This window comes from Perognathus longimembris, chromosome 5, assembly GCF_023159225.1.
Source record: "Perognathus longimembris pacificus isolate PPM17 chromosome 5, ASM2315922v1, whole genome shotgun sequence".
Lineage (NCBI taxonomy): Eukaryota > Metazoa > Chordata > Mammalia > Rodentia > Heteromyidae > Perognathus > Perognathus longimembris.
Window position 1 is genome coordinate 74,616,244 of NC_063165.1, and position 20,220 is coordinate 74,636,463.

General features: G+C 38.0%; 1 protein-coding gene across 2 annotated transcripts in view; it reads right to left on the reverse strand.

Moving 5' to 3' along the window:
* Window positions 1-3,882: 3,882 nt before the first annotated feature.
* The window catches only part of Prkci (protein kinase C iota), a 58,039-nt gene continuing 41,701 nt past the window's right edge, over window positions 3,883-20,220 (reverse strand). For both annotated transcript variants that reach the window (XM_048347135.1, XM_048347136.1), the window contains exons 12-18: window positions 18,902-19,037; window positions 15,158-15,245; window positions 13,639-13,764; window positions 11,885-11,964; window positions 10,276-10,365; window positions 9,798-9,913; window positions 3,883-4,716 (exon numbers count right to left, since the gene is read on the reverse strand). In XM_048347135.1, the coding sequence (XP_048203092.1) occupies window positions 4,629-4,716; window positions 9,798-9,913; window positions 10,276-10,365; window positions 11,885-11,964; window positions 13,639-13,764; window positions 15,158-15,245; window positions 18,902-19,037 (724 nt within the window). In that variant the 3' untranslated portion in view covers window positions 3,883-4,628. The remainder of the gene's footprint in view (window positions 4,717-9,797; window positions 9,914-10,275; window positions 10,366-11,884; window positions 11,965-13,638; window positions 13,765-15,157; window positions 15,246-18,901; window positions 19,038-20,220) is intronic.

The window sequence follows — 20,220 nt, forward strand, 5'->3', positions numbered from 1 at the left end:
TCCTAAGCCCCTCCCATATTCTGAGTTGATTCCTTTCACTTATATTCAGAGATGAATTCTAAAGACCTCAGAAGCATCTGACAGTTTGTTCTCCTATTCCCATATAAAATCCAACGGCAAAAAGCAATCTGACAGTGTGTAGGGAAGAGGGAGACAGCCCTGGTCCTGGGGCTTGAACTCAGGGCCTGGGCATTGTCCCTGAGCTTCTGCTTCTTTTGCTCAAGGCTAGTGTTTCTGTTTATGTGGTACTGAAGAATCAATGCATGCTAGGCAAGCACTCTACCACTAAGCCACACTCCTAGGCCCTAAAATTGTATTCCTATGTACATCTAAGCTCAGAAGGCTTTGTGGAATCTACTATAAATCTGATAAATGTTTGGCACAGTTGGAAAACAGTCCAGAAAAATCCATACAAATATCACTAGTGAAGCTGATGTGTATTTTACTGCATTTGGGGGGCAGGGGCTTTTATTGCTTGACAAACCCTTCTATTTGTTCTCTCCTGATTATCAAAGACCTAAGTTGTTTTGTATTAGCCTTATTTAGCCTGGTGTGTAATAATTATAGTATATTCTGTAACACCTAAGTGTGGACACAAACTACTCTATCTGGATCTTACCTCATTCTGTAAGCCCCAGAGCAGAGTACTTCTAGGCAAGATTATCAGATCTACCAAATGAGTCACTCCTGGGTATTAAGTAGAAACCAAGTTGTTCAAGTTCAAGGGCTACACTGGTTTTACCTTTCATGGAGTACATGGTTGCCACAGCAACCAAATGCTTTTAACACAAAATTTCCCTAAAGCTTCAAAGTTCCTCTTTTTGGACTCTGTTTTGGAATGTTACTAACACACAAGGAAGTAAATGTGTACTGTGACCCAGGGAGGAGCTTGCATGGCATTTGGCTTATACTGCCCATAATTCCATTTTAAACAAGAGTTGAAATTAGGATAAAAACAGGAATGGTTTTAATATACAGACTGGGCACCTGGATACAGTGCCAGGTACCAGTGGCTCATGCTTGTCATCCTATTCAAGAGGCTGGGGTCTGAGGATTACGGTTCAAATCCAGCCCAGGCAGGAAAGTCCATGAGACTCTCATCTCCAATAAACTACCAGAAATAGAGCTGTTGCTCAAATGATAGCATACTAGACTAGCCTTGAGCAGAAAAGCTCAAGGACAACGCCCCGTCCCTAAGTTCAAGTTCTAGGACTGGGGGAAAAAGAAAGTAAAGGCACCTAAGATACCATTCTCCTTCTGAAGAAAATTTTGTTACAGAAAAGGGGACTGAATGTGGGGGACACTGGGGTTACAGTTGTTTATATGTGAATACAGATTTTAATGGATCACAGAACATTAATAACGGGAATAATCTCTTCTGAATCTTTTTGAATTTGCTCCAACTTTAAAGCCAGTTAAAATGTTCAGCTGATTTCTTACTAATTTGTTTTCCAACAGAAGAGACAAACTAAAGGGCAAGTTAAAAACACACTGACAATCCTTAAACAAGTAATTCAATTCGATAGCTTTGAGGCTATTGTGTTAAGTATAGCAAGTATTCCAAACTCTCCAATTTTCCATTTAGTTTCCTCAACAAATGATATTTTTCTTTGCATAAAATGGTCCATTCTTAGCCAGGTGCCAGTGGCAAGTTCCTAGCTACTCAGGAGGGTGAGATCTAAGGTCCACAATCTGAACCCAGCTCTGACAGGAAAGTACCTGAGACTCTTCTCTCCAGTTAACTACCAAGAAGCTGGAAGTGGAGCTGTGGCTCCAGTGGTAGAGTACTAGCCTTGAGTAAAAGAAATTAAGGGACAGCACCCAGGCCCTGAGTTCAAGATCAAGGGCTTGTATACATGCGTGCACACACACACACACACACACACACACACACACAGTCTACTTTTGATGTGAATTTTATTTGAATACATTTTATTTTAAGATTTTTAACATTAAAAAAAGTAAACAAGTACAGATTACATTATAGTGACCAAGGCAGTAGTCTACATGACAAAAATCAAAACAAGACAAACTTATCAAGTAAATGTACCGGTACTGAACAAGCATATACTTAACACCCAATCCAGCCTGCATGGGCATAAAATGATCTGACCACATGCTTATGCAAAATAAATTATTTCTTAGAACACCAAAATACCAAACATTCTGACAGTCACTGCTTTACTCCCCTGGTGAGTATTTTGAGACCTTCTAGATAACATGAAAAAGAATTGACATGGCACTTAAAAACTACAAAAAAATAGAACACAATTAAAAACATTTTTGTAATGTAATCCTGTATAAAATATACACAGTAAATCTTATTAGTTAAAAAAGATTTTAAAATAAAAGACCGCCATTAGTAATGGTTAAAACTTCATCATAGAAAAATGTTTATCATTTGTACATTACTGGTAGAAAACTGATTGTTGAAAGTAGGCCAGGGAGGATATCTAACTTGAGATCATTACTTTAAAATGTGGTTAAGACTTTAATTCACTGCTTTACTCCTTTGCAAAATGTTTGCTCAAGGATAATCCTTCTAATATTTAACCACAAGACAAAAGAAGAGTAACTTGCACAAAGTGTTTCTCAAAAGAATTCTGAGATGGACCCGGGCCCAGTAATGTGCATTTTAAACCGAGTTCCTGGGGATCACTTGCCATTCTAAAATGCCCAGGAGGAAACAGCACCACTTTAAAGCAAGCTCATAAACATATTTCTCTAAGTTTATGATGTAAAGTGAACACTGCTCTTTGTTTAAAACAAGTTGTTTCAGGTATTAAGAGAAACATAGAATTCACAAATAAACACAGGAATGTATACAAATATTTGCTTTCAGATGTATATTTCAGTGCATTTATTTGGCTTTTATCATTGGAGGTTTTCAGGCTTAATTTCAGGCTTAATTTTTTGTAGAAAAGGGAATAATACATAATTATACACTTTGGAGAATTTACATTTCTAATGAAATGTATCAGCCAAAAAGGAAAGAATGAATAAATGCCTACACACATTATAAAGTTTAAAACTAGATAGCTTCTTCTCTAGAATTTTACTCAGTTGTAATTTATTTAGATGACTAAATATTTTCCATAAAAATGATATATAAAATAAACAGAAGGGTGCTATTATCTCGTACCTCTTTAAATAACAAACTGCTAAACACTAATATTATTAAAAATAATCTAGTAAACTCTTCCCCTGAAATGTCCTCTACTATGTATTAAATTTGTTACCTATGAAAGAGCTGGAACTGTCGTGTGTGAATATGTGTGGTCTAAACACTGACTCATGCTTATTCTATTTTGGGGGGACTTCATTGAAGACTCCATAAATATGGAATAAAGGTACAGATTAGGTGGTTTAGGAGAGGAAACAGAGAGTTAAGACACTTTGTCTACTAAGGAGATAAATTATTTCCATATACTAAATAATAAGAAAAATTATTATTATACATTCTGCCTCCACTGAGTAAATGGAATGCTTTTACAAATTTGGTAACAAGTGAAGGCCTCTTGTTATTTAAATCAAGTCAGAAAAAAACAACGGCAGGACTCACTCTCCAATAAAAAATAAATACTACCATACCATTGCACTTTTCTTATCTTTTTCCTTCCTACAGACTGAGCGGTTTTCCATCCAACTCCACACTGGTCTTCTGGACTACACATCACCATTCCAGTTAGTGTTCACTGAAAGGACAGCTCAGAAGCTGCCTTCTGAATCGAAAACAATCACTTGTGCCAGTTTTTCAAAAATAGCAAATGGTTTGGAATATGATTCATCTTATTTTGTTTTGCCAGTATCACTGTTTGAAATCAGGGCCTTGAGCTTACTTGGCTTGCTTGTACCACTTGAGCCATGCCTCCAGGCCACCCTTTTGCTGATTATTTTGGAGATGGAGTCTCATGGACTTTTTTGCCCAGACTGGCTTTGAACCTTGATCTTCCAAGTCTCAGCCCCGAGTAGATAGTATTGCAGGCAGGAGCCACCAGCACACAGCTTGGAATCTGATTCTTAATAAAACATATCTATTTTTCAACTCAAGAAGAATCTGTTTTCCACAATTCTAAACAAGCAATATCTTTTATTATCAATTTAATAGCTGTGGCCTTAAAATGAAAAATGTAATTATCCAAGGCAATGAGAACATTTATAGCAGGATTTTTAAATATAAAGAATTCCAAAGCAGAAATGTACTATAAAAAGTTGTATTGTTAATTAAACTTCTATTTCAAAAGTAAATCCTCAAATGATTTAATACAGAATGACCAAAATTATGGTTGGCTTATGCTTAATCTCACTATGTGCCTTAATGCAAAACAGACTTCCTTTAAAAAGCAGTGGTGTTTCCTTAAACAAAAAGGATAACTTCAGTGCTCATCAATAGGCCTCTGAAGAACCAGAACAACAAAATTTTGACATGATTGTCTGGAAGCTAGCTTTGATTCCTTTTCACAGTTACACTTCAATGTACCAATTACGATAGTCTATATATAATAGGGTGTTGGATGGTTTTGTAGCAGGTGGCAAATATAAGTGGGTTAACTCTATGGAGGCTGACAAGGAGTTCATCCATGCATTAAATGGCAACATAAGCAGAATGCAGAGCTGAAAAGTGAGGATCAGACACATTCTTCTGCAGACATCAAAAGAGGATTGATATATTCAAAACCTTCAAATTCAGACTGATCAATCTTCCTCACAATGTCACTGTTAAAAGAAAAATGAATTCATTTTTGTCATAATCAACATCTCTTTTTGACCTTTAAACAGTAAATATGATTACAAATTTAAAAGCAGAGTTGATGATATAAATTGTGTAAAACATTATTTCAAAATAGATTCTACAAGAATCAAGCTGAGTATTGAGAAAAGAAAGGAAGACAGAAAGACAGGCAAAAGTAAGATAGGAAGAAAAGTGGAAGGAAAGGAAGACGGGAGGGAGAAAGGAAGGAAAAAGGAAAGGAAAGGAAAGGAGGAAGGGAAGGGAAGAAAAGGAAAGGGAAAGGAAAAGAGAAAGGGAAAGGGAAGAAAAAGAAGCCAAACAAGCTTGTAACTAAAAGGTTCTAAGGACTGGGATTAAAAAAGGCAAGGACAGTCACGATTCCAGTTAACTTTTTATCTGAACAACATTCTTAATTAAGGTAAGCATCCAGATCTATACTAGCATCTAACTTAGCAGTCATCTCAACAGCCAGAGGGAAAATAGTGAAGAGAAAACTCAGAAATTAGCCAAAAGGAAAAAGGGAATAGGAACAAATACACCACGAGTCCTGGAATAAGGAGAGAACCAACCCCACAAAGAGACAATGGGTCAAAGACAGAGGAGATGTTGGTATTGTGACACCAAGCTTCTACTTTAACAAGCAGTAAGAGTTAGTACTACTAAACAGTTGCCACAGAGCACAAAGTAACAGAAGATATACAGTCTCTTCCATGAAGGAGGCAGTAAGTAAGAAGAAGGCAAGCAGTAAGATGAAGTAGGAGCTACTACATTTTTTACAGAATAAGCTAAGTCCTGTTCCAAGCCCAGTACTAAAGAGAGGAGTAAGACTGGGAATATAGCCTCATGGTACACAGCTTGCCTCATATACATGAAGCCCTGGGTTCAATTCCTCACCATCAGATATATAGAAAAAACCAGAAGTGGCACTGTGGCTCAAGTAGCAGAGTGCTGGCCTTGAGCAAAAAGAAGCCAGGGACAGTGCTCAGGCCCTGAGTTCAAGCACCAAGACTGGCAAAAAAAAAAAAAAAGAAACATAAAGAGAGGAGGGACTTCTCATTGGAGAAATCAAGAAAGGCAACATTTGTTGCACGTTTAATGAGTAAAAAGATGAAAGACTATGGTAGGGCTAGAGAAATGCACATTGTTGTTGTTGTTGTCTATCAGAGTTGGAAGGCAGCAATGGAAGGAAGGGTGTCATATGGCAGATGAAGCTGGAAGGAAGGGTGGGTACATCAAAGAAGTCAGAGATGTGTATACTGAAAACTCCATCCTAACCTAAGAGTCTAGTGACATTTGAGGTGATTCTGAAAGATGGGAAGATTCCAATAGGTAAAAATAATGAAGAATGTAGAGGCAGGAACAGAGATGGGGATATCTCAGGGACTGGTTAAGTGACCAAGAATGACTTTAGCACCATTTGTGTTCCAGTGAGAGATGGCTGGGGAGTCAGGCAAAAGCAGAGGTGGGCAGGATTGAAAACTGAGCCAAGAAGATAGCTGTTACCTAACAGTCAGGATAGGTCTAGCAGATGATCACAATAGCTCAATCGCTATGTACATATGATCATATAAGATGATGCTAAGTGAAATGAACTTCAAGATATGGAAACAAGCGATTTATCATTGTTGTTATTTTTAATGTACTATGTGAAATTATTCCTTTTTTGTTTATCTTCCCTATGGTTTAGCCTCTGTTGTCACTGTATTTGATATTGGTACCCTGGGTATTGTATATATTTGTCTGAATTAGGGAAGGGAACATAAAAATGGTGAGACAAAGGATGAACCAATGCAACAGCAATACTTACAAGACAATATGTTGTAAACTAACTGCATGACTCAAGGGGGAGGGATTAGAGAGGAGGGAAGGTGGGAGAAAAATGAGAGAGGAGGCAACAAGTTTGACAAGAAACGTCCTCACTACCTTACATATATAACTATAACCCCTCTGTACATCACCTTGACAATAAAATTTTTTTTAAAGAAGCAGGAGTTAAGGAAAGTTTCCAATTAAAGAGAGTGGCCCTTCATAAGGTAAAGAGTAGAGGTTGCACAGTAAAGTTGTAAAGGAGTCAATTAGGAGGCTGGTAATACTCTTGGCATGATTCCAATGACATAGGAACTAGGGTTATGGCAATGGAATGAGAAAAGAAAGCTTAGATACAAATAATGAATGAACAAAGAAAAAAATACACAGATTTGGCAACTTTTTGTAACATGATCTGTTACAAAAAGGAACCAAGAATTATTGACATTTCAAATCTGATTCCATGGCAGTGCAATGAGTATACACAGGAAATAACACAGTCAACTGACAGCAAAAGAAAAAGATTACTTTGACTTTAGACTTTCATATATTTGAGGTGCTTATCAGACATCTTTATCTTAACATCTCCTGGGAGATATTAAGCAGATGGAAATATTGCTCAGGAAAGTAAGGTAGGGTTCTAAACACCACTCAGTCTTCACTGGAACCTTGTATGTAAACAATACAAAAAGTACACTGGGAACTGGTGGCTCATGCCTATAATCCTAGCTACTCAAGAGGCCAAAATCCTCGGATGGCGGTTCAAAGCCAGCTCAGGGGCTCAGGGGTTGGGAATATGGCTTAGTGGTAGATTGCTTGCCTTGCATGCATGAAGCTCTGGGTTCGATTCCTCAGTACCACATAGACAGAGAAAGCTGGATATGGTGCTGTGGCTCAAGTGGTAGAGTGTTAGCCTTGAGCAAAAAGAAGCCAGGGGCAGTGCTCAGGCCCTGAGTCCAAGCCCCAGGAGTGGCAAAAAAAAAAAAAAGCCAGCTCAGGCAGGAAAGTCCATGAGACTCCTATCTCCAATTAGCCACCAGAAAACCGGAAGTGGCACTGTGGCTCAAGTGGTAGAGTGCTAGCCTTGAGCTCAAGAGCTCAGGGACAGTGCCCAGGCCCCATAGTTCAAGACCGACCAAAAAACAAAACAAAACAGGTATGAAAAGTGATAGGCTCAGAGGCATTCTGCAATTCACAGTCAAGGTTACCCAGGATTTAAACTCTTATCTTTTTTTTTTTGGCCAGTCCTGGGCCTTGGACTCAGGGCCTGAGCACTGTCCCTGGCTTCTTCCCGCTCAAGGCTAGCACTCTGCCACTTGAGCCACAGCGCCGCTTCTGGCCATTTTCTGTATATGTGGTGCTGGGGAATCGAACCTAGGGCCTCGTGTATCCGAGGCAGGCACTCTTGCCACTAGGCTATATCCCCAGCCCCTTAAACTCTTATCTTTTGATTAAATCCAGTGTTCTTTCAAAAACACAATGCTGTTAGGAATAATGACTTGGTACAGACCTTCCTTTTCTGGTAGATAGTAAGCTTTGGGTAAGACAAGACTATTTTGCTCATCTTTGCATGTTGTATCTTTAGCATATATTTTACTGAATAAGCATTTGTTGTTTTAGCCAGGAGTCATTTAAATGCTAGTATCCATACTATAGGGCTGGCTGATATCTCCATCTGAATGTAGCAAATAGAAAGTTGCTATGAACAGAAGCAAGGAGCATCTTAGTCTCAGGAAAAGAAGAAGAAAGAAGACAGGCCAGAGGACACAGAGCAGAATTGGAAAGGGTACTGCTACTCAGGGCAAGGCCATGAATGTCAAATGCTCTACAGACATCAGGGGAAATGAGGAATGACTAATAAGTGCTTTACTGTTTAGAAGTCAAGTCCATTTAATCTGCAGTTCAAAAGTTAAACTTGAAGGATTAGGTTATGTATATTGTTGGCAGGAGCAAAGAACCAAGAATCAATGTGGGCTGCTTTGAAGTTTGATAGAAAGACTTATTTATTTATTCCTCTCTTACCAAGAGTACCCATTAACTATTTGTAATATCTGAATATGAAAAGAAAGTGAAAAATGTGGAAGCTCAAAGAAGGACTAAGATTCAGGGTAAAACTCTTGGAATAAATGAGCATTTTTGTAAGTAGAGGGAAAGAAGCTATAAAAAACAAAACAAAGGTAAACAAAATCCCATAGGAAACAAAGAAAACGAGTCCAGAAAACTAGAAGAGTCTTTTATAAAAGACAGGTGGTTCCTCACAGAGGAATAAGAAAAAGGTCAACAAGAATGAAGAAAGCAGTGCTGAGACACCGTGGCCTGATGACAGCTGGAAAGGGAGCAAGCTCACACCAGCTGGGTCTCAGTCCTCACAGATGGCAAGGTTAATCCAGGAAGAGTGATGGCAACAGGGGTAGGACTGAAGACTTGGAAAAAATATAGACCACCTGTAACAGCTGTGGGAAAGAATGTGGTAAGAATTCAAATGTTAAGTAAAGCCAATGACAAATAGTAAGGGCCTCCTTAAGGTTATAGAGAATGAATCTGCAATGATAGGTAGGTTGCAAAACACCCGCAAATTATTCCCAACTTTTTTTTTTTTTTTGGTCAGTCATGGGGCTTGAACTCAAGGAGGGCCTGGGTGCTGTCCCTGAGTTCTTTTGCTCAAGGTTAGCACTCTACCACTTTGAGCCACAGCTCCACTTCCAGTTTTCTGGTAGTTAATTGGAGGTAAGAATCTCACAGGGGCTTTTCTGCTGGGGCTAGCTTTGAACTGTGATCCTTAGATCTCAGCCTCCTGAATAGCTAGAATTACAGGCATGAGCCACCAGAGCACAAAAGTGTTTCAGAACTTGATGTCACATCTAAAGCTAATATGCAAAAACTCAAAGATGTTCATCATCAAAATGCAAACAGGAAAGCAGAGTGGAAAGAGCACAGGCCTTAGTCAACAGGATCTGGGTCTGAATCCTGACTGCCAACTGACAGCTGTGTGACTTTGCTTAACCTCTCTGAGCCTCAGCTTCCTCATCTGTAAAATGAAGATGACAATACCTAGTTTACCAGGTTGTGAGAATTATACAATTCATGGAAAGCAAAGCAGAAAATAGTGGCAGTTACAGATTTAATTTATAACAGTATGATGGATTCAACTATTGATCTAGAATGATTACATAAATTATAGTATAATTGGATAATATTTAGTAGCCATTAAAACTGGGGGAGGGGAGAGAGAGATGTTCAAAAGAACAGAATTACTTACTCATCATCTGGAGTAAGCTGGACAGGTTCATTAGTAAACTGAGAATCAAAGTTGTCCAAACCAAATTCTCCAGAAATATTTGGTTTAAAGGGAGGTACCACCTGTTTTTGCTCCATCTAAAAAGATAGATTGGATACCAGTCAAGTCTGCATTCTTAGAAAAAATTCACTTCTACATTTCTCTCTGCTTGCAGATGTTTCCCTAGGTATGGTTCTGGACAATTTTAACAATGATAGACATCATTTGTAAATCTGAACATTGAGACGAACCTCAATAATGCTATTCACTGTATTGATATTCACTGTAATCTATTCACTGTATTGATATTCTAATTGTTTTGTTCTCAAAGTTTTTCAAAAGCACTTTCAAAAATCACTTGACTACGACATACTACTTTTTCAACACTCTTCTAGAACAACAAAAATTGGCCTGTGCTAATAATGAAACCTAACAGAGAAAACAATGAAAATGTACACACCATATCCCAGTCAACATTTCGAAAGAATGGGTGTCCCTGAATATCAGCAAATCCCGTTTGAGGATGACAACCCAGCCGCTCCTTTGGGTCCTGTGATAGACAGAAATATTTCAAGAACTGGATGAATATCAAGTGCTTTGAATAAACCTTTGTGATCTGTTTTGTACCTATTTCATGATGTTTTTATTTCTGAAGCTGAAACAACACAAGGGCATAATTTGAAGCTTATAGTGGCTAAGATTTCTTTATGTCCCTTTCCTTCCTTTTTCTATCTAGTTTAAGCAGAGACTTGTGGGCAGCACCCAACTAGGACACTGGTCAAAATATAGAAACCTCCAAACTTTACCACAGTTTGTTCATTATAAAGTCCTATGCTCAATTATAGCCACAATGCATAATTTGTCTAAGACAATGACACAAGTATTGTCTGAATTATGAGACTAAAAAGGAGCCATACCTTACAAAAACACCTCTTACTTTCCATTTTTACTGAGTAAAAGATGAAGTTTCAAGTTCTGAATCTTACCTCATACCAAAATGTTATCTAAAATAAGCTTCAATTTCTGATTTTTTTTTTTTTTTTTTTTTTTGCCAGTCCTGGGCTTGGACTCGGGGCCTGAGCACTGTCCCTGGCTTCTCTTTCTTTACTCAAGGCTAGTACTCTGCCACTTGAACCACAGCGCCACTTCTGGCTGTTTTCTATATATGTGGTGCTGGGGAATCGAACCCAGGGCTTCATGTATACGAGGCAAGCACTCTTGCCACTAGGCCATATTCCCAGCCCTCAATTTCTGATTTTTATTGAAATTCATCATTACCTATTTACCTCAGAATTTATGACTCCCCAAATCACACTCTTAGGTCCTAAAACTCTTCTATCCTACCAACTACAGCCATCAATTGAATGATACTCAGATTTTTAAGATAGCATTTCATTTCTTCTTCTTTTTTTTTTTTTGGCCAGTACTGGGCCTTGGACTCAGGGCCTGAGCACTGTCCCTGGCTTCTTTTTGCTCAAGGCTAGCACTCTGCCACTTGAGCCACAGCACCACTACTGGCTGTTTTCTATATATGTGGTGCTGGGGAATCGAACCCAGGGCTTCATATATATGAGGCAAACACTCTTGCCACTAGGCCATATTCCCAGCCCGCATTTCATTTCTTCTAAATTTGACAGAATTATAGTCCTATTTGATATGACAATGTGTAGAGAACACTACAGTTCATGTGACCAAAAACTACATGGGGATGAACAAATGATGCAGCTACTCACACAGAAACCCTGGAAAAATAGAGCCGGAAGTACAGATGTGGCTAACCCCAAAGATGCAACTTTCCCCCACTAAGAATGTGGTCCACACAGGGACCACTCAGATTAGAAACAATGCATGGTCCCTAGATGGGGGTAAATCACATTAGCAAAATGGGAAGGAAAAGCCATTTGAGGATAAAATACTAACCATTATTAGTCTTTGCTTAGCAGACAAATTCTAAATCAAGCTGAAAAAGTTACACATTCTGTTTTGGAATGCTAAATTGTCTGGGACTCTACTTAACAATTTGGTTTATACAGAGACAAATATAAAAGATTTGTATATATAGTTTATACCTTGTTGAGAAAACTCTTAAGAACACTTGCAGCTTTTACAGATAGAGAACGTGGTATTCGAATTTGTTTTTCTAAAATAACTGGAAAGATAAAAACCACAACATTATGTTTCTGTTTTCACATGGCTTTAATCTCTACATTTCCATTAAAGATACTTAAAGCAGAAAAATCTTCCATGTACAACTGAAGCACCTTGTGTTCTCTCTCTCCTTTGTTAAAGATAGCCTCTTATAAGTACACTGCACCACCTGTCACTTACATGCATGCTTACTCTTTGATTACATTATTTTGTCATCTGCAAAATAGGAAAAATATCTGCTTTGTAGAACTATTATGATACTTAGCAGAGTTAATATTTGTGAAGTTCTTGTGGACATAACAATATGTGACTTTGCTTTATTGGGTAATGTTATTTTTCTCCAAAGCTATTCTATCAGTTTCACTCCCTCCAACAGTCTTGGAGAGTTCCAGTTGCTTCATACTTTCACAGTCAAATACACAGGTATCACTTGGTAGCTTATTAACATTTGAGTGTATATTATCCTAATTACATGTCTTTTCACATGGCAATTTGGAATTCCTGTTATATGAAATTCATATAGATGGCCTTAATTAACAAATACAAACTTTTGTGGCAGTCTTCACACATCTTTGGATTATGTATTAAGAGGTCCAGGTCACTGACCCTGTCTGCTTATTTCAGATTTCAGTTCTGTTCAATTATTATTCCCTATATGCCCACCCCTATTTTTTGAGGTTTTGTATTTTCAATGTATTTTTACTATATTTAAGTAGTCGTACAGGCCAATTTGAATACAATGCATTTTGGTCAATGTTACCCCTTCCATCCATCTCCTCATCTCTCCCCTTATTCCTTCAAGTAACTTGGTTCCATTTTTACATATACATATACAGACACACACATAATATTATGACTTTTACTCTCCCTTTTTTTTCCCTCCAGTCCTGGGCTTGAACTCAGGGCACTGTCCTGGGCACTGTCCATGAGCTTCTTTTGCTCAAGGCTAGCACTCTACTAGCTGAGCCACAGCCTTTTCTGTTTATGTGGTACTCAGGAATTGAACCCAGGGCTTCACATATGCTAGGCAAGCACTCTAACACTAAGCACATTCCCAGCTTCTCCCAATCTTTTCTAATGTTTTTCTTTTTTGTGGTACTGGGGTTTGAACTCAGGGCTTTGTGCTTGCTAAGCAGGTAGGCACAATACTGTAGAGCCCAGGTCCCTTCTAATCCTTCTTACCTTCTTAATACTCCTCTTTCTTCTACACATGTTTGCATTTATATACTCAGCCTCAGGGTTCATGTGTAGATTGTCTTCTTTAGCCACAAGACCCCCTTCTTCAATATTTGTGATATATAAACATAAAGGAACCTCTTCCTTATAATACTAGTATGAAAAGGGTAATAGCAAATGGGACTGGAGACTATAGAAGTAGGAAAGATGTTCAAAAGTTCAAAATCTCACACAGGAGTATATTGTACAAACTGTCTCCCTTTTTTGTTCATAGTCACAGAGCTCATTAGTATTCATGATCTGCTAGGATTTGGGGGGAGGAGCTTTCTGGGGCATACTGAGGTTTGAACTCAGGGCTTACTACAAAAGCACTCTACCACTTGAGCCAAACTTTTAGCTTGTTTTCCATTTTCTTAGCCAAAGTAATAAGTTGAATCACTCTAATTGGCACTTTAAATAGATAATTCACAAAGAAACTCCATAAAATACTGTATATTACCTTGGAAAAGATAATCTTCTGTGTTTTGATCAGGGTTATCAGAGCTCCCGACGATATCAAATGGAGACCTTCCAGCCATCATCTCAAACATCAGAACTCCAAGAGCCCACCAGTCAACACTGAAACCTTCAGAAAAAATTTTTACAGTAATAAACCATCCATTCTACAATTCTAGCATGAGTAGAAATCCATTTTATCACATAATGAAAAAAAAATAAACTCTAAATGGATTATTATTTTATGTAAGGCACTGAGAATTACAGAAATACTTCACTTGACAACAACAGTACCTAAAAGATATGTTCAGATACCAAATTATGGGAAACAAAATTTTTATATAAATATAGGTATAACTTCAGACTAATGCCCAGTATCTAATATTCTGTTCTGAGGTTATAATTAAACTGTATTTGAAAATGAGCTCTTTTGATCTGAAACTTGTATTTTGCTAGTTTATTAAAAGCTTTTGTGCTCATTGCTGATGGCATATACTTGTAATCCTAGCTACTCAGGAGGCTGAGATCTCAGGATCACAGTTCAAAGCCAGTCCAGGGAGGATAGTGTCAGACTTTATGTCTAACTAACTACCAAAAACAGCTGAAAGTGGCACTGTAAGTCAAGTGGTAGAGCAGTAGCCTTGAGTGGAAAAGCTCAAGGACAGCGCCTAGGCTCTAAGTTCAAGCCTCAGGACCAGCACCAAACAAAAAAGCTTGAGTAACCTTGAATTCAACTGTGTGCTGCCTTCAGAAGTGCCACGTCCTCTTTGCATCTGCCGAATCTGAAGGCCAGGACCCAAAAAGCCAAGTGCTTTCTTAAGATACAATAAAATTAATTTTCTGGGGCCTGTCTAAGCGGTCAAGTTTTCCACCACATTTGAGACTGTTGGGGAAAATTTCCCAGAAACCTGAACCACTGCAGAGGCTCACGGGAGTCACTGGGCTGCGGGGTGGAAACTCTTTTGCCATGTCTAGCTGGCAGAATATTGTGCATATTGTTCAAAACTTCTGTTCATCAGTTTCTTCATTTGTAAAATGGAAATAGCACTCAGAAAAAGTTAATGAGGATTAACTTAATTAATATAAACCCCTAATGCTTGGCAGTCTAATGTTTGTCACTAACAAAGTATGATTCAAATTTACACCCCTAAAACCTCTGATTTCAGAGTTTGGGGGTTGGCTTTTTTTGTTTGGTGTGTGTGTGTGTGTGTGTGTGTGTGTGTGTGTGTGTGTGTGTGTTTTTGTTCATGGAGCTTGAACTCTGGGCCTGGCCGCTGGCTTTTTTTTTTTTGTGTGTGTGTGTGTGTGTGTGTGTGTGTGTGTGTGTTGAACTGTGATCCTCAGATCTCAGCCTCCTGAGTAGCTAGGATTAGGGTGTGAGCCTTCAGTACTGGGCTTTGATATAGATTTTAATGGGACAAAAAAAAAGTATCCGGCAGTATTAAAATGCTATACCAGGCCATTGACACCACATCAAACCTCCCATCCAGCAATAGCTAAAATATCACCTATTTATTTATTACCATAATCTTCTCCTCTTAAAATTTCAGGAGCAATGTAATTGGGAGTACCACAAAAAGTACTGGTTGTATCTCCAGGCCGCAAACCTTCCTGAACAGAAAGAAAAAAATGAGATATAACTTTCTGCTTTAAATTCACCTTTTCTGTTTTACCTGCCACTTAAATTCATCACCTGTAGGGAAACACATTCAGCATAAATAATACATCATTGAAAAATTGCTAACATCATGGATTATCACTAGCTTAAAACTTCTCCTATTCGATGTTGCTAAAAAGTCAGTTCTATTAAATAAAAACTACATTTAAAATGATTTATTTCATGATTTTATTGTTAAAGTTCATAGACCTTGTAAGCTATGTAGAGAATGATAATTTTCATCATTGTGAAGGTTAAAATGTATACTGTGATATATGTGTGGTAACTTAAACCCAATAAAAATAAAAATTAAAAAAAAGATTACATAGGGGAAACACTTAACACCAAAAAAGATTTATTTCAGTTAAAATCCAATACAAATTTAAGTCATGTGAATAGAAAGATTTTTTTCATGAAAAAGCACTTTAAATCACACCTCCTTCCCTGACTGCTGACATTCTAATGTTCTTGCTTCTGGTGATTTCCCCTAATAATCAAGGTTGGTGTTATTTTTTACTTTATAAAATGGTGAAAATGAAGGCCAAATAAAATGCATACGAATATATAATGCACATATATACTGTATGTATAATGCAAATATAATGCATAAGGACAAAATGACATAATAAATGAAACAATCACCAAAAAGAATAAAAAGCACAGATGTATATATAGCCTCAAAATGCGAGGAGTAAAAATGGACTTAATTACTAGGATTTCACAATCTTCAACAATGATAAACCTCAACACAGCTAAATCAGAAAATGACAGCACACAGAATAACTAGTAAACAAAAAAAATCTAGAAAGAAATTAGGGCTAAAAATTATGTATATACACACACACAGAGGGCATGTATGTTTGTATGTGTGTGTGAAGAAAGGGAGGTGGTAAAGATATTAAAGATATCATATTCTTGTGTAAAATAACTATATATTCCAGTATAAAATATGCACATGATACTAACTATACACTAAGTCATACATAATACATAAAGCTCAATGTACTTCAAAGAAACAACATTGTTCAGACCATTCTCTGGACACAAAAGCAATTAAATAAGAAATCATCAATAAAAAGACAGGTCTAAAAACAACTGGATAAGATTACATATATAATAAAGCACTTAGATTTTTACTTTATAAGAGTCCCCCATGTAACTACAGATTTATTATTATTAATCATATGATAGAATTCAACTGAACATAAATAACCAGAATTTAACCATTCCCCCATTGTTAGATTATGTGATACAATATTTCAAACAAAAAATGGAAGAGGGAAACACTAAAAATTAAGGATTCTTCCCTAAGGAAACTTTTCAGACAGTCTTGCTTTGTAGACCAGGCTGGCCTCACACTTACAATTCTCCTCCCTCAGCCTCCAAAGTGCTGGGATTACAGGACTGTGATACAAACTCAGCTTAATTTAACCAGTTCCACCTCCCTGTAACCACCAATATGAGTTTTTTTATGTGTCCTCCTAGAGAACGTAAACTAGTACAACCACTCTGGACAGTAGTCTGTAGGTTCCTCAAAACACTAAACACAGACCTTCCCTACAACAACCCAGCCACACCACTACTGGGCATCTGCCCTGGACATCATGAGCCAGTATATGATAGGGACATCTGTACACTCATGTTCATTCCCACACTATTCATAATAGCCAAGATATGGAAACAGTACACAATAGATGAGTGGATTAAAAAAATGTGGTAGCTATACACAATGGAATTTTGCACAGCCATTAGAAAGAATAAAATAGGGCTGGGAATGTGGCTTAGTGGTAGAGTGTTTGTCTAGCATGCATGAAGCCCTGGGTTCGATTCCCCAGCACCATATAAACAGAAAAAGCCAGAAGTGTTGCAGCAGCTTAAAAGGTAGAGTGCTAGCCTTGAGCAAAAAGAAGCCAGGGACAGTGCCCAGGCCCTGAGTCCAAGCCCCAGGTCTGGGGGGGAAAAAAAAGAAAAGAAAGAAAGAAAGAATAAAATAATGTCATTTGCAGGGAGATGGATGAAATGAGAACAAATAATGTTAAGTGAGGTAAGCCAAGCTCAGAAAGACAAACAGCCCTTGTTCTGATATACACTGGGACATGATAAATTATATAGGATTCTAGATATACATAGGGAAACCAAAAGAGGATACTCTTAGGAGAGAAACACAAAGGTGCAATGCTTCTTCATATTTATGCAAAATAATATACATACCAAAATAAACTCCAAGATATAGAAACAAAAGACTTCTTTTTTTTCAGTTTTTTTAGTTTTTGATGATTCTGTCTCCTTTACCTTATGTATGGTGTATTCAAGAGTACATCTTTGGAAGAGTTGGGGGGAGGGTACATCGTTTGAGGGAAAAAGAGTGAAAAAATGTAGCAGTGGAGCTTACTGGACACTGATGAAAGTGAACTATACAACTCGTGGGTGGAGACGGGAGGAGGGGACTGGGAGAGAACGAGGGAACAGAAGACACGACACAAGGAAATGTACTCATTACCTGACTCATGTAAGATTCTATTATTATTGTTATCTTTTTTAATGATAGTGGGAAGCAAAGCCCTAGCTAAAAAGACCCAAAAATTTAAAAAGTCACCACAAACTTAAGTGAAGGACACATAGAAGTTTTCATTCACTATACTTCCTAATAATTTATGACTGAAATTTTACATATTAGAATAAGTTAGTAGCCTCAGAAACTGGCACTGAGTTTTATATATAATGTGCTTAAATTTTATTTTCTAATTTGTGCTGAACAGGTAAGGCTAAATCTTCTGTAATGTTAGCATCTAGAAACTCTGGGCCATGTGAGAATTTCCCTCAGGTGAATGGAGATGTGGTTCTCACATTTACACACTTGTGAAGATAATTTCCTACCGGCTACATTTAGTTAGCTACACATTTAGTTCTCTACACATTTTATGGAAAATGATCAGACTTTTAAGTAAAACAGAGATCAAAAAAGTAAAATGCCAGGCTGGGAGTATGGCTTAGTGGTAGAGTGCTTGCCTAGTATGCTTGAAGCCCTAGGTTCAATTCCTCAGCACTACACATACAGAAAAGGCATGGTGGCTCAAGAGGTAGAGTGCTAGCCTTGAGCAAAAAGAAGCCAGGACAGTGCTCAGACCCTGAGTCCAAGCCCCAGGACCAGCAAAACACACACACACACACACACACACACACACACACACACACACACACACACGCCAAATAATAAAGACATGCTGAAAGCCACTCAAATTCTTACCTGAAAATTTAAATATAAAAAAATGTTAGACTTCCAAGGAAAATCCCACTTGAGTTGGCAAAGACAACAATGTGATCTGCACATGGGCTGAAGTAATGGGAATATAGATCATTTTATTCCCAAGCTGCCTTCAATAGCATCACACAAGACAAAAGGTTACAAATAATAGAAAGAAATTAATTCTTATTGTAGCACATACAACAGAGAAGATGGGGAATTCTGCAGATGGCTAGGGAAAAGATTCATTTGTCTGTGTTAGAATTCCACAGCTTACCCTGAATAAGGTAGCAATCATTTCTTTAAGCATAAAGTTATCTTACCAAAACAATTATGAGATGATTAAGTCTAGAAAGTTTTGCTCACCTTACACATGCCATAGTCAGTGAGCTTAATGTGCCCTTCCGAGTCCAGCAATACATTGTCCAATTTCAAATCTCTGTAAATTATCCCTCGCTCATGAAGATAATTTAAAGCTAGACTAATTTCTGCAGAGTAAAACCTAAAATGAGACAAAAAAATCAAGAAATTGAATCCAAATTTTTAAATTGCTATAATTTTCTAAAGATAGGTATGTAAGTTTAATTCCTATCTACACTTGTAAACATAAAAATCAATTCAATTTGTTAAACTAATATTAAAAACGTAGCACCAGGGCTGGGGATATAGCCTAGTGGCAAGAGTGCCTGCCTCGGATACACGAGGCCCTAGGTTCGATTCCCCAGCACCACATATACAGAAAACGGCCAGAAGCGGCGCTGTGGCTCAAGTGGCAGAGTGCTAGCCTTGAGCGGGAAGAAGCCAGGGACAGTGCTCAGGCCCTGAGTCCAAGGCCCAGGACTGGCCAAAAAAAAAAAAAAAAAAACGTAGCACCATTAAAAAATATACAAACGCAAAATAGGATTATAAATTTTCTAGTCTAATATAAACTTGTATTTCTCATAAAACTACGCAATTAAAATTTTCAAACAGGAGTTCTGTGTGTGCCAGTCCACAGGCTTAAATTCAGGACCTGGGTGTTATTCCTGAGCTTTTGTGTTCAAGGCTACTGCTCTAACACTTGAGCTACAGTTCTACTTCTGGCTTTCTTGGTGGTTAACTAGAGATAATAGTCTCATGGATGTTTTTGCCCAGGTTGGCTTCAAACTACAATCTTCAGATCCCAGTCCCCTGAGCAGCTAGGATTCCAGGTGTGAGCCATGGGCACCTATCTTCAAACAGTAGTTTGTAATCTGGGACTTTGGATGGTCTTCTGGTAGTCCATACTGCTATAATGCAAACGTGCACATACATGTGTGTATATGTACATTTTATCTCCTGCCCTTTGTCCCTGTACTAGCTTTGAACTCAGGGCCTTGTCCTTGTTAGGAGATGCTTCACTTCCTTTTTTGACAATCCTTTCTTCTTTCTTTCCTTCCTTACCTTTTCTTTCTGTTCCTTTTTTTCTCTTTCTTTTTGTCAGTCATCTTGTTTGAACTTGGGGCCTGGGTACTGTCCCTGAGCTCTTCTGCTCAAGGCTAGTGCTCTGCCACTTTGAGCCATAGCACCATTTCCAGTTTTCTGGTGGTTAATTAGAGATAAGAGGTCTTTCCTGCCCCTGACTGGCTTTAAACCACAATCCTCAGATCTCAGCCTCCTGAGTAGCTAGGATTACAAGGTGAACCACCAGCACACCCAGCTTCCCT